The sequence below is a fragment of the Paramormyrops kingsleyae genome, chromosome 14 (genome assembly GCF_048594095.1).
Source record: "Paramormyrops kingsleyae isolate MSU_618 chromosome 14, PKINGS_0.4, whole genome shotgun sequence".
In the NCBI taxonomy this organism is placed as follows: Eukaryota; Metazoa; Chordata; class Actinopteri; order Osteoglossiformes; family Mormyridae; genus Paramormyrops; species Paramormyrops kingsleyae.
Window position 1 is genome coordinate 2,863,526 of NC_132810.1, and position 15,889 is coordinate 2,879,414.

Here is a 15,889-nt window from a genome sequence, read left to right on the forward strand (position 1 = left end):
TTTTAATGGCTGCTGGAATCATTTAAATTGTCATTTAAACTAATCAGTTGCATGCAATATCATGTTATTAAGAACCTGCGTGGATTTGTATAAATTCCCACAGTGTAGAGCTGAGCAGCTATGCAGGCTGCATGTCTTCAGTGGGATTAACTGTGATAACTGTTCTCTTCCCCAGGATGAGAAAGAATCTGCTACAACTAATCTGTTCGAGTCAATATAGCTGGTCCCAGTGTGCGAAATACCCATCAGTATTCGGGGGGGGGGGGGGGAGGGGGTCCCCATTTCCCTATTGTTGCGCAATACCGATCTTGAGACCCCCATAAAATTTTGAGTTTGAGGCTTTCAGAGGGTCTCATGGGTTAATCGGGCCCCCCCCCCCCCGGACCCCCCGCCCCCGGACCCCCCCCCCGTATTTCGCACACTGGCTGGTCCTATGGGCAGATCTGAGTGTGATCAATACTACATGCACCACGGACTGGAAACACTTTGAGCCAACGTCATAGGAAAAGGTTCGATATGGGGGGCGGGGAACACACACTTAATTATTCCAGTATAATGATCTACTTATTTGGGGGATGGAGGGGCAACTATGCCCCCCAATTACTATAACAGTACTTTGAGCTCATCAAGCCTCTTGCTCCCTCTCTCTGCAGAACCGAACCTGAAATGCAACGTATGGTTGGGCATTCTTGGCAACAGGTTGAGCATACATTACAAGCCCCAAGATACACGTAGGGTAATGTTGCATTCTTCACATTCCGATGCTCGGTGAGGGTCACAATTCTTAATCCTTTATCAGAACCTTATAGTTTTCATAACAACTGAAATTCCTATTTCATACTAGATTCTCAATAGAAGTCAATGTTAACACAAAGTTATGCCCCAATGTCTAAACCCGGAGGGTGATATAATGGCTCGAAAACACTGATTAACTAGCATCCGTAAAACGGCAAAGCCAGTGAGGGCTGGATTTGGTTGGATCTACAGTCCCAATGAATGCTGAGCTCAGCAGACAGAAAGAATGAAGGATGCAGCCAACCGGAGATAAGGTGGCACGGGAGAAGATAACAGCCCAACCACGCAGCAGATAACATCCCTCAGGCAGATAACTGCAGTCAGAAGAGCCAGCTGCCGGCACTCACTTCACTGTCATCGCTCACCGACTGTCACACATCAAACCGACTACGGGAAAAAGAATGAATGAAAAACAGCTCAGCTACAAATACGCGGCATTAGTGACCAACAGGCATGTCTGCACTTCGACTGGAGAACAAGATGACTTGTGCAAACTTCTTTCTGCATCCGAATCCAGATCCAAATACAGCTAGTTCCTTTACTCCGACTCAGCAATTATGGGCTTTTCGCCAACCAGCGAGTCACCCCCCCCCCCCACATTCAACCATAGAACCCCACGGGCAAAATGAACCCAAGCTCACTGTGTGATACCTCCTCAGTCTATAATTATTAACCCTATGAACAGACCTATTTACTGTGAGTTGCAGCTCAGTTATTAATTACACCCAGCTGTGCAAGAACACCAAGTCGACGTCTGTTTTGTCTGAAGCAAAGAGAGAAAATGTACCGTTTCTGAATATCCGATTCAAAGAGTTTGTTTGATACGGTACAGCATGGTGCAGCGCAAACCTTTGCGAGACAAACCAAGTTCCTCTCTAGAGAGCCTAGACCATAGCACCTCTGCGCTTGATCTCAGCTGACGTGTCAGTGCAAGTCGGACCGCTTTCTTTAGCCAGGGCCTGGTCAGTGTGCGCTGGTCCAGCAAAACAATTCAGCCTTGCTCATGCGCGCTAAGATGCACACATGCATACGCATTCATTTCTGTCTTTGCAGGAACTCGCCCGCAACGCTGGCTGTAATGGGTTTTACAGGTCCTTACTCCACTCCAATTGGTGCAGATCATACACTTTTATTTTCCTAAAAAAAGACTAAACTGTAAAACAAATGCTGCATGGTTTGTGGGGGGCATCCCTATAATTCCTTTTTCCCCTCAAAATAGGTCCCCACTAAGTAAGCATAGCCTGTGCATCCATGCAGACCCGCAGACAGGAAGCGCATCCACGAGGACGTCCGCCCGTGACCAGGCAGCACTCCAGCCGGTATCCACATTCCCGCCCACACACCTGTGGTTTCAATCTAGCGGCTGCATCTCTCCGCAGGACGGCCGTCAGCCTTCGCTAAGCTTCCCCTCTTTCCCTCCCCCAGATGCCGTGTTTAGCTCTTCATTTGTGCGAGTGACGGAGGGGCCGGCGAGCTGCGCCCCTGAGCCCATCTGAAGATCGAGCCCCTGCAAACATAACCAGGTCGGCTTCAAACTGCACAGCTTATTCTGTTTATCCAAAATTCTACTCAAGCAGACAAATGACTAAAACAAAAGATGACTGAAGTGCTTAACCCGCAGCACAAACAGCAACAGCAAATCACTGAAATCATTTGAATCAAGAACACAGTGAAGAATGTTTAACGAATCAAAACATTACAATGTTCAGTCAGAAAGAGGCTGTTTTCAACATTTTCTTTAAATACCGGACAGGCATGACACGTTCCATCACTTTATTAGGTGAGCAGGCGAAACCAAAGAATCCTCTATGACATTTTCTGAACACCTCTGGTCCCAGAAACATAGTGGTTGGGGATGAGACTTTTGGAGTGCTGACATTTCTGGGACTCCCCATGCCTGCATTCCCACTTGCCTCTCCCTCCTACTTATGCTGCCATAGCCATATCTGCCGGAGCTTGCACATTGCACTTCACATTGCACTCATCTACCTTTTAGCACTGCCTATAGTCTCCCCTACTTTGACTAATTGCACATTTTATTTCCCCTACTTCTCCTGGGGGGTGCTGCCTGGAGACCTCAGTCTATCAAGATGTCCAGCACACCCTGCAACATGTGACGTCGCCTCTACCAATGACGTCCATGCATCCAGCTCACCGTTCTGCTGCTCCCTGCCTTCTGGCTGCCTGGCGATTGGAGGGAGCGTTGGCACCGGCTTGCCATCTCTCCCCTGCTCCCCGTTTGTGTCTGAAATTTTACTGTATTTGACTCTCCCTGCCGGCCCCTGGAGGATGGGCTCCCCCTTTGAGTCTGGTCCCTCCAAAGGTTTCTTCCTTCTCGGGAGTTTTTCCTTGCCTCTGTCGCCTATGGCTTACTCACTGGGGGCTTTGGGTGGGGATGCTGTAAAGCGCTTTGGGACAACGTAATGTTGTGATAATGCGCTATACAAAAATAAATTTGTTGTTGTTGTTGTTGAGACTATGAGGTAAAGTGGCTGAGCAGACAAGAGAAACAGCGAATACATACGGCACCGTCCGTGCTGAAAAAGCAAGACTGTTTTCTGCCAGTTCTGTTCATTCAGCATCATTCTGACGAAGCTACGAAGCAGAGAATGAATTAAGAAACCGCATCTCCCCTCCCCCCCCAACCCCCCCCCCAGCGTTTCTGCACAAACTGCGACGGCTCTACTTTGGTTATATACTATACACTGAGAATCAATTCAAAAGACAGCATGGGATAAAGATTGACTTAAACGTTCCCATAAAAAGTGAGTGTTTCTAGTTTTGCTAACACAAACAAGCTTATTTTGCCAGTTTAAAAATAAATTCCAATATTTCCATAAAATGTCTGAAATAAAAGTTCAAGGATCATCTGTAATTCACTCAAGAATGTTTAAGTCCGTGCTTACAAAATATCACATAAAAACCACTTAATGGTCCTTGCAGAGTTCTAAAATAAAGGATATACCCAATAAAATTTGTTACTGGAAATTATCAAGAGAACCACTGTGGGCAATTCTATGGTAAGCTTTTACATCACTGCTTCTTTTTTATTAAGCTAACATTTTTAAATGTAAAGTTCTTAATTGCAGGACTGCAATGCTTTTGCAAAGCTATGCATTTATTTATTTTGGAGAGAGTAGCCATTAAACAGACATAGTAAAATGTACTTAAACTTTCAGTTATGCAATGCAATAAAGTGCATAAATAAATTCTGGTCATAGTCGTGGCCTTTTAACATGCTCCTTTAATGGCTATAGATCACAGAAGCTCGAAAACAGTGTATTTTGTTTTCCTTTCATATGTTCAGTCAAAGTCACACGGATGCAGATCTGGAGCCTCTGTCCTGTCGTGATTCAGATCAACAAACGAATAAACAACGGTTCTGTTTTCACCCCTAAAGACACACAAGCAATTCTGCAGTTCCTCAGTACAGCACTCGTTCCCCTGTTTTTTAACGATATACTGCAGAAGTCACGTAAAATACATGGTAGCATGATGGATGATATGAGGGAGACCATACTAAATCACAAGCATGTCATTGCACCTTAATCAACTGCCCTACTCCTCAGGGGGCTCCTGGTTTGTGTTCACTCAATTGAAATTAATGAATGTGGTTAATTATTACTCTAAACCAATGCAGGTATCAGAAGTGTAGGGGGGCATTGGGAATCTCAGGGCAGACAAAGTCAGGTTATCAATCCATTCCTTCACTTCTCCCAAGCTTTATCACCAGTTATATTAGTCTCAATTCTGATTTTTCTCACCCCAGAAAAAAAATGTACAAAGATCTCGACGCAAAGCCGACAGCAAACTGTAGACCTTCCAAAGACCCGACGGCCATTTTGTGTTCTTGTATGTTTCCCTGGTGTTAAAATGGTTCTTTTCTGTTTTGCTAAGTCCATCCCCACTCCTGTGCACACATTTAATCCCCATTCCTTCCTACCGTCTGTTTCACCCCAGCATACCTCAAATAAGAATAATTACTTTGGTAACATATCTGCGGGTAGGCTTGGATGGTATTTGGGTAATACGGGATTCTGGATAAATCATGGTATTTTGAATTTTTTTGATTTTTTAATTTTTTCAATGGGGACTTGCCGTTCCCCCCAGTGAATTTTTTTGGCAAGATATCAAATAACTGGAATTGTGTCGCTTTTAAAAATGAAATACTGTCCACAGTATAATGCCTGGATGGTATGAACAATTTTATACCACCCAAGCCTACCTATAGAAAAACTTTAAGGATCAGAACTGCCCATTCATGTAAGACCAGAAATAGGAGCCAGTCCAGATACATCCACACAGCCTTACCTTCTCAGTCCAGATACATCCACACAGCCTTACCTTCTCAGTCCAGATACATCCACACAGCCTTACCTGCTCAGTCCAGATACATCCACACAGCCATACCTTCTCAGTCCAGATACAGTACATCCACACAGCCTTACCTTCTCATTCCAGATACATCCACACAGCCTTACCTTCTCATTCCAGATACATCCATACAGCCTTACCTTCTCAGTCCAGATACATCCACACAGCCTTACCTTCTCATTCCAGATACATCCACACAGCCTTACCTTCTCAGCCAGTAGCTCTCGGATCTTCACGGCCTGCAGTCGGAACTTCAGGAGCTGCATCTCCAATGCAACGCATCTCTTCTGCCAGTCTGTGCCATCTGTGCCCACAGGGCCAGCACAGCCACCCTCCACGATCTCAGCCATCGGCTTCCTCCCCGCTGCCTCCACCGGTGGGCCTGTGACGGGGATACAGGGGCCATTGGTCCACCTTTGCCAAAACTCAAAGGCAAATTTACCCAACAAGCAGCTCTGACAATCTGACATGCAACCCCTTTGTATCCCAACGCTGCACAGAAAAGACGAAAAGTATCTGGAGATCAAGAAGGTCAGAGACTCAAAACACCAAAGAGCAACAGCCAAAGGCAATACTCGTTTACTTCAAAAGCAGACACTTTGAACATGACAATTAAGGTTTCTGTTTCCATTCCTGTAAAACCATTTAAGCTAACACAAAGTTTCCCAAGACTGAAATAAACAAAACGGGCTGTTGACTCTAACAACACACAAGTTCTGTCTAAAGAAAGACATACAAATGTCGTTCTCTGGATTTTAGAAATTAGTGCCAAGAGCAGCTGTTTATTTCATTCTTTTTTTTCTCTTGATGAGAAGACTTCATATGGTTTACCGAGAAAACAGCTGACGATTAAGTTTGCCATTATGAGCTCATGATAACACTATTAAACAAAGGCTTCCTGTTTGATCGTGAAACTCTGGGGAGGACCGAACAGGACAGAGCAGCTTGAAGGTCATGGAGACCAAGGACTTCTTCTCATCAGCTGTTAGAGTGGCCTTCGGAGCCTCCACCTTCAACACCCCCCACCCCCCGCATTACAATTACCTGCCAGGGGTAAAACTGGAACTGCCCCAATACAACAGTCTGGGCTATCACAGATATGGTGAACAGTCTGGGCTATCACAGAGATGGTGAACAGTCTGGGCTATCACAGAGATGGTGAACAGTCTGGGCTATCACAGAGATGGTGAACAGTCTGGGCTATCACAGAGATGATGAACAGTCTGGGCTATCACAGAGATGGTATTATAGAACACCTGGTTGGATTTCACAGGTGAGTTTTTTAATCAGTGTAATGTAATACTGCTCCATTTATTAAATTTCCAAATACTGCAATGTTAGGGAAAGGTCAGTGGATTGTGGGAAAGGCCGTCACTAAGACAAACAAAGGGGAAGTACTGTGCATTACTGAGGACACAACTTCAACCTCCAATGATTTAGCCAAATCATTTTAAGGCTCAGTTAGTATTTTTGACACAACAGGGTAATGAGTTATTAGGAGTCAATAGTATTGTATTTGTTTTTGTAAAAACAAAAGATAGAAGCTCAAATCATGGGAATCAAACAACAGTAATAAGCAGTTTTATTAACTTAAATCCTAAACTGACAGCAAATGCCATAAACTAAACTTATTAAAGATGATCTTTTAAATCCTCAGTTATCTAAGCAGCCACAACAAAACAGAATTATAATCCTATGCTTGAAATCATTTACGAAAAAAGCATACAAAGTACTGGTAAATGTTGAAACAGATATATTAATAAAATTATAATGCTACGAAAGGACACTGAATGTAACTACAGTATGATGCAATTAAAACTTTAAAGGCTTCAAAGTGGAGGGTGAGGTAAAGCTAATTAAAATTTGGTGTAATGGTTTCATTTTAATGTGGGCAAAAGGAACTTACATTGTGTGTGCGCGTGTAGGAGATAAAAAACAAAACAAAACTGAACCACAAAACGAGAGAAAAACTGAAAGTCCACCTCTTACAGGAACAAACCAATTGCTGGTTAAACACATTCCAGATCTATGGACACCCCTCCGAGGGCAGGTCCAATGGTCTTCACCCACACATTAGTGCCTGAATGAGGCAGCAGTGTGGGCTTGGTTTTGTGTTGGGTGGGGCCAGGGTGAGGTCCTTCTATACCCATGTTTATCTGGCTGCACTGGGCTTATAACTGTCATTCAAAATAAAGAGAAAGCACATGTGGTCATTGGGTCCTTCCAATAAGATGAATCACGTACAGGAAACCCAATGTATGACGCAGGCAGTGTTCTTGGATTAATCTTAATGCATGAATGTATTTTTCAGACAGTATCTTGTTGCCCAATTTTTTTGGATTATTGTAAGTAACAGGTGTAAAAGAAACAAATATTTTCAGTGCTTCCAGAATATTGTTCTGCAATATGGTCCACGTAGCGCCAGAAGAGGTCTGACCAACACAGATGTTCACAGTGGAATATAGTCGCTGCAGGAGATGAAAAGGAATAGAGGTTCTTGGAAAACTCTGAGATAGCAAATATGGCCTGGCAGGCTCCAAGTCCAACAAGGATTACGCTGACTTTTCTGTTGCACTTGCCAACAAAACCACCAGACAACTTCTGTCACAATAGCTGATGGAGGATTATTCACGCTGCCCAAGTTTGAGAGAATCCTGGGGTCTTAACTTCATTTGTCGTTAAGAATCAGACCACAGGATGCTGGCTGAACGAGTTCCATTGATTAAGAACAGCCACAATAGGGGAACATATCACAATGCGGTAATGATGCAAAGATATCTCAGCATGCAAGAGATGATGAGTTAACAGGATAATTATGCCAAAATGGATTAATATGACAGTTTAAAAACCAAAGCAGGTTTTCCAGAGTAGGTATAATATGGAAAATAGCCTTTTCCAAAGAAGTACTTAAGATCTGATAATTTTTATACATTTTCACTGGCTGATCTGAAACATCCAAATATAGCAAGTCAAAGAAACTATTTTATATACAGAAATCATCCAGTTTATCGGGTGAAAGCATCACAATGCAGGGACAGTCCTGGTTATTTGGAATTTGAGGAAGAGCAGAATCTTTGGGGTCAAACACAGAGACCCTGTAGTACCACACATAAATTGGTTTTTCATCTCACCCTCCCAACCAGACCCAGACACACACTCACACACACTCAAACACACACACACACACACACACTCACACACACATTCACACACTTCCCTTTCACCCCTCTTTTCACTGCGCTTTTCAACATCAAGCTGCGGTGATGTAACCTATCAGGTGATCCAATGATGTCATTTCTCCAGACCTTTCAAGTCTCAGTTAATGTTGCCCATTCTGTTCTCTACTGTCATTGTGAAAGCCGAGCTAATTTGCTTTTATTCCAGGGAAGGGGAATCCACAGGAACAGCTTATGTATTTTAATCTTCCCTGGCCATTGTCAGCTGCTGTAATTACCAAGGACAAACAGGGGCCAGTTCTGTGCACTCAGGACCCTTTACACACTCCTGTTTAATTTTGTCCACGTAGACTGACTTCATGATGACATTTCTGTCCTTGCATTTGGTTTCCATACATGAGCTCTTTCTCAGAGAAAACAGGCCGCCTTCTGCATGGCATGACAGCCCGCTGTCCTTTGCCTGCTACGAGAAATAACTGCACTTTTCCTGGCATGGCACTTTACCTTTGGCCGACCAGCTTCAACCTGCTACCCTGATGACACAAGGTGTGACCACAGAAGCTTCAGGCCTGGATGAGTTTCCCTCATGATGGGTGCAGAACATGTGGTCAGTTCCTGTTTGTGTTATTCCAATGGAAACACGTGCACTTCGCCGTCAGCGACATCTAATTGAGGGAATGTCAACAAAGCCTGCCACAGTGACTGACTCTGGCTGCGAAAATGCCAACCCATGGGTGATATCTATGCAGCGAAGCACTAACATGTGACGTGGCAAACTGGAGTCTCGTGTTGTCGCCATCAAGACGTCAGCACAAAATCGCACAACTTACAGATTCCCTAAAGCTGTGAGCAGAAGCGTGAAAATAAGCTCCAGTAAATAAATCAACAAGTCATAATCAGTCTGTCCTCTCCATCTACCCCAATCCAACCCACTTTGAGTGCTCATACTGTCAAACACACAATGAGTCACCAGACAGCAATGAATTGGGCGAAAATACAAACTGGGAATGACACATATAAATTTCAAACTGGAGGGAAAACCGATGAGATATAAAAAATATAAGCTGTACTAAAGATTTTAACTGTTGTGCTATTTCTTCCTAAATGGGATTTTTTTTCTTGTTTCATTTCAAAACATTATCAGCATGAATATTGAGAGAAATATCAACCTCTACTGACATTTACTTAAACGGCCATGAAAATCATACTTACAAGGTGGTAAATGTAATTTCCTGCTGGCTATACCTGTGGGAAGAGCAGGACTGGGTGATCTATGGTGAGGCTGACTGTTACAGGCATAGCCTCAGTGTGACTGAAAGATATAACACAACCCTGCTTACTGTCCTGCTGTCAAATGATTGCAAATCCTGTGTAGGTCAGAAATGCTTCTATGCCCTAGGAAAGGTAGAATATAATTTAAAGTTGCATATCCACCACTTAAAGAAACTAACGCAATGAATGACGCTCCATTCTACCGGTCAGTTGAGTCTACGTCTTCAAAGAACTACTAAAATTATCACAATTTTACATGTAATCTATCAGTACTTCCAGCAAACGGTAATGTCCGACTGCTGAAGGACACAACTCTGGCGGCGACAGCACATTTGATCACATTTGTGAGCCGCTGAAAGAGACGTTTCCATCACTGCACTTAATATTCAATGTTAAAATTACGTGTAGCTCCTGTATTCCGAATGGTGCATACCTGTAATTTGCAATGCACAGGTGTCAGACAGCTAGTCCCGTGCTAGTCCAGCAAACTCTTTCATTACAGCTTTGGCCCGACCCACTCACTCATCTGTGCACAGACCCTCTGCTAGTCCGTAGTAGTTTTTTACTTAAATGCAACACAACGACGAAAAGTTTATTTCATCCTGATTTCCGGAAGGACACCGGCGGTAGGACGCAGTAGACCGTATGGCTATTAAAATCACATTTTATTTTGTTCCACCCGTTTTTCCCTGATATCGCATGTGAATTACCTTGTGACTTTCAGTGCGCTTCCTCTCCGTCCACTTGCGTTTACACCATCAACCCCCTCCACGAAAACCACATGGTGGTGTTCCGATCACTCAGTATTTAGATAAATGTCCCCAGACCTCGACACCAGGTTTTCATACTGCCTCGACCTTCCCTCCCTGCTGTCCCGAGTATGAGGCATCCAGCGGCCACTTGCCCCCATTCACCGGGATCATCCCCTATTCCTTTAAAAGGGCGACGTGTAGGGTCGGGTTACAGGGGAAGCCAAGCCCCCCCTGTATATAACTGCACAGGATATTGCATCAGAGCTCCGCTTACCTACTATTCTAATGCCTTATAAAACAGTCCATATACTTGTATATAGTACCAGAGTATATCGCTGGGTATAAACATTTTATGTTTAAAAACATATTTCATCAAGATGCTGCAATTAAAAGACGAACAAGACATAATGAAATGTCAGTAATGTTATTTTTAATAATGAGAATGTACACATTATGTATTAAATAATTAAACACTCAATGTGCACTAAAACTAAATTCAACATAGACTCAAAGGTAAGACCCAGTGTGCAGTCAGGGCACTGCGGATATCGCCATAAGTTTCTTTGCAGTGCGGAAACTTTAGTTAACCTTTTCAGCACCGCAATTTTAAATGAAGGAATGTTAAAAGTTTGCACAAATATTTTTAAACTGTTACAATTTGATTTGAGGGCTGTAAAAAAATCAAACAGCCATTACTAAAGCAATAAAACTGTTGCGGGAGGCAATTAATGGGGCTTTCGAGACATCGCCTCACTACCTCCAACACAGAAGAGTATTGAGCCACTCCTTCAGTTACATATGTGTCGCTTTCCAGCTAAACAGAAATAATCTAGAAACTGTAAATGTGTTTCACTTACAGTTGCCATATGTAGCGGTGCATCTTATAATCCCTTTATACGGTGCTACTATGTTGCTGTTCTCTAGTCTTTTATTTATTTATTACACTATATCTTTCCTTATTTATGCCATATGTACTATTTTGTTTCTTTTAATGTCTTTATTTTCCATTTACTATTCATTATGACAGAGTTGACCGCCTTGCATTTCACTATGCGACAAAACTCACGAATCCCTGAATCCTTGAACATATAGAACCTTCTTTCATGCTGTTGCTGAGAGTTTTATGGGAGAATAAGGAAACTTTTTATTGCACTCTGACCTCACCGTGCAAATTTGCTCCGTAAGATTTATGCTGGAGTAACTGGAGAGCGAACGGTGCCACTGGGTGCATTTGGGAAAGTTCGACGTTGTAGCATGAAGCATTAAGCGCAGGCCCAGCGTGTGTGGATGTGGTATGGTTCCTTAACCCCCCCCCACATGTGGAGCAGTTTGGGCAAGCTACAGCTTAACTGTGCAATCTCGTGGGCCTGCAATCACTCAAGCAGCCCTAACTCCCCAGCCAGGAGGATGATAAGATGGAAAAACAGCGTCGCAAACGTCATGTTCGCAGATGGCTGGACTTGTTTTAATATGCAACACACGAGTGACCGTCTGCAGAAGTGAGGGACTATAGCCGAAAATAATAATCAAAGTCATGACACACAATTCAGTGCCTTCCACTGTGTGTTAACACCCAGGACCCGTTACCTGTGATGTACGTGTATATGTACATGTGTGGCACTTTGCATACCAGCTTCAGATGAGTGTTTATTTTAGGTATGTATTATGAATATTTCCTTGGTTCACTGTGCATGTATCTTTATGCTCTTTGAAGAGGTGAATGTTCAACTTGCATTAATAATGTTTTTTTTTTCTTTAGTACATCACTGTTTTTCTTGTACATGTGTTAATACAATTTTGGGTCTTCAAACCCAGTGATCAGTCTGGGTTTTTCAAACGGGTCTTTTTACAGAATGATCCAATGCCCTCAGTGTAAACAACTGCATTAGCGCTTTGCTGTATTGACATGCTTAGTTCACTAATGCGTGCTTGATCTTTATGGTTGTGTGATGGGGATTAATGCACCAGAGTAAGCATTGCAAGTATAGATTTCATAATGTCAACTCATGTACTGAACTACTGAAACCCTTGTGGTAACAAGCATGGCAGTATATCTATCGGACCCACAAAACCACTGTACGCATACTTCATTTCTGATAAAAGAATCATGGGATGCCAATTAAAATTTTTATCTTTACTCTTTTGCATGCAAAACTAATAATACTGGTGTATCAAAGCTGAATACAGTTCTTACTTTTCATCCTTCTAATATGTCATTTTTAACTGTTACAGTGAGCACCCTGAGACTTTTCACCCTGTTTAATTACGTTTGAGCAGGAGTGGTCGTCTTGATGTTTGATCTCCCATAACGTTGTTTGTAGCTATAATATGAAATTCTTCTTGTCTGTATTGTACCCATATAGTCTTGATAGTTGCAATTTCTATTTGAAATGCCATGCATTTATTCAGTGTTTGTCAACTAATGTGCACGTGAAATTTTGTCTTTATTTTTTAGGTTTTAAGTCAGATGTTCTGTTATCTACACTGCTGTTTTGATAAGTTACTGTGGAAAAAACCTCAGGGGGTAGTGATTTGGTTTGTCTCATCCTATCCTTAACAGCTGTCCTCTGTGTTTAAGTAAGATTCAGGAGAGAATAGAACCTCAGGTATATTTCCAAGTAAAACAATCACCTTTGGTCACAGATGGCAGGAGCGCAGCAAACCAAAGATCTTTAAATCATAGGTTCAAGCTAAAGGTTGTTTAGTTTTCTCACAACTATTCATTACGGAATACTCCTCTACATTTTAGAAGGGTAATGTTATTGTCTCTTCCATGTGTTGTCTGTCTCTTGACCTTGCTGCCTTTGGAAAGATGTTCGTTTGATGATGAACCAGCTTTGGACGTGGCCATGCCGCCTGCACCTTCTGGATCTCCAACGTTTAAAGTTGTGGGAGGTGTCTCAGTCAGAAACCCAATATTTATGGCTGATTGATTGGTCAGCTGCTGTTTCGAAACTTGCATTTCATAGCTGATTGATGGACTGTGGCCTGTAATTATTGATGTCTACAGATTGTTGACTGAGCAAAACAGAGAAACCACCATATTTAATAGGGATTGTCGGAGACCAGTGTTGAAGTTGGCTGCAGCCTGTCTACCACAGGACTTCAGTGGCACTTTGCTCTGTATTGAAATGAGCTGAAGATCAGGGATGGTCCTTCACAGATGAGCAGAATGGTTCATACCCTTTGGTCTAGTTGGACAATCTTTTGGGAAGATTTTTTTGGGCATGCTTTGCAAACGTTTCCCATAGACACAACACAGACCTCCAGCACCCGGTTTGTGGACAGAACAATTTTGTACACATGTCTCTTTGTTTATGTGGAGATGTACCACAGGGAAATGAGTAGGGGCATGTGGAAGGAGCAGCGCAGGGGCGTGAGCAGAAGGCAGGCATCAAAGTCAGCTGAAGGGCAGAGGTGGAACTCATGCCTTTTACAAGTTGTGTAACAGCCCTAAACTTTGGCCCTGCAAACATTCGAGGCACTCTGCAACACAACCCCTCATTTTTGAGAATTCAGTCACAAAATTATCACCTAACTCTTGGAAACTTTTGGAAAAAGTATTTTTTTTTATTTGAGTGTCATTATTTAGTCTCATATTTTTAGATTTTTGATTCAGTCTTACAATTTTAATGCTGCTGTATTGATTCCGTTTGACATACATGCAGTTACACCTCCAAGGTTGTTGGTTTTTGCTCTCTGTGGATAGAGTTTGCAGGTTTTCCCCATTTTAACGCAGATATTCCAGTTTCCCCCCAAAATACACAAGCATGCTGTTTATGCCTGTTAATTGCACATGTCACTGCGTGTGAGTATGCGTCCAGCTCTGGTTACCACTCGCCATCTGCCTTATTTGAGTACCAGTTGAGTACTCTGTGACTGTGACTCTTTATACTCAGCTGGTTGGTTGAAACAAAATCTTGGTCTGGATTTGTACTCTCTGGACCTGAAATCTCCACCTCTGTTAGGTACCTATGGATTAAATCTGTTTGTGCTGGTAGTTGCCTGCTCTGATGATAAGTTGAACTGCTTAGGTTAATATGTTCTGTGCTAGTACTTCAGTTTGTCAGCTGTGGTTATTTCAGCACAAAGGAAGGGGTGGAAATGGAGGCTTATATGGGTGTAGAGAGGCCCTGCTTACTCTACCGTAATAACACATCCCAGTCCTCCCCAGAGGCAGGGGTTAGCATTCGGCGGCAGGTTCCCTACGGCCGGGGTGAACGGCAGAAAATGTGGCACGGAGCCCATAAGATCCAAGGCAGATGAGCATCGTCCAGTTGGATGCAGTTGCAGTTTGGAGAGTCAGACGCTGGCACAAGTGTGCAGTGTCACATTGATGACCTGGTGCTCACCACTCACTCTGTCTTGTCTACTGCATGTTTTCTTCAAGCTGTAGTCTGTAAGCATAATTATACAGGCTCAAGGCCGACGCAGAGTCTCCTCTAACTGTTACAGAATGTAATTGGGTTTTTTTTGTGACCGCTAAGTCAAAATGTCCAGAACTGTAAGGCTATTATTTTAAAATGGATACTTTTAACTGCTTTGCATTCAAATTTTGTATATCTTGGATTGTATATCATACTGGGGTGGTGTTTGGTGCCACAGGTTCGACCTCAGTGCCTGTGATCGGAAGGTTGCCGATTCAAATCCCATCCTGAGCCAAATAAGAATAGTCATATAACTATGGACCCTGCACTTTAACCCCAAGCTTTGTGTGTGTGTGTGTGTGTGTATAGACTCAGTCATCATTACCCTCATATGTAGCAGGTGAAATGAACCAAAACCAACTGTGCTGCCACTATAGAGGTTTAGTTAAATGTGTGTGATCTTGTATCTTATGTTATATAGTACATAGCAATCAAGATACATCCAGACTGACTTAGGTCTTCCCTTCCAGAACATAACCCAGATGTCAGCTGTTGGATTTCTGCATGTATATGTAGGTGTGTTTCAGTGAAGACCAAAGTGGGACAGGGGAAGACTAAGGAATTTCAATATACTTGTGCCAATGGCAAATTAAAGGATGATCATTACGTTTTAGGGAACGTTATAAGGTCAAGTTTCCTTATTCTGGGCTGGTATAGCCTGTGAATCCAGCACAGCCTAAGAAAGTCTCGCAACGACGTGAGCTTATGGGATGCTTTTGAAGCTCCCTATTTTGGTTAATGCTGACTCATGGAAGTGGTTACCTTTATAAGTGCTTATAAGGACCCCACCCCATGTCTCTGGTATGTTGTGGTTTATTTATGATGCCGCCTGATCCGGTAGTGACTGGGCTGGGTGACGCTGCGCTTAGCTGGCCAGGCCGTCAGCAGATGGTGCACGCTGGGCCATGGTTTAATATCCTCTGTGTCATATGACTGGGTTTTCTTCAAAAGGTTATAATGTATCATCAAGGCTACAGCAGAGTAAATGGGGTTCCATGGAACGGTTTACTCACAAGACACACTAAAAATCCCTCAAAATGTACCCTTTAACTTTGTCACGTTTCATAATCCACCCAAGCAGCTTGCAAAAAGT

General features: G+C 43.0%; 1 protein-coding gene across 2 annotated transcripts in view; it reads right to left on the minus strand.

Annotated features, from left to right (window-relative positions):
• Positions 1-10,588, minus strand: part of plekhh1 (pleckstrin homology domain containing, family H (with MyTH4 domain) member 1) — a 37,526-nt gene extending 26,938 nt beyond the window's left edge. The window contains exons 1-2 of one of the 2 annotated variants that reach the window (XM_072699062.1): positions 10,328-10,588; positions 5,376-5,551 (exon numbers count right to left, since the gene is read on the minus strand). In XM_072699062.1, the coding sequence (XP_072555163.1) occupies positions 5,376-5,519 (144 nt within the window). In that variant the 5' untranslated portion in view covers positions 5,520-5,551; positions 10,328-10,588. Of the gene's footprint in view, positions 1-5,375; positions 5,552-10,050; positions 10,118-10,327 lie in introns of those variants that run through there. The other variant, XM_072699063.1, reaches the window with a different exon arrangement.
• Positions 10,589-15,889: the final 5,301 nt, after the last annotated feature.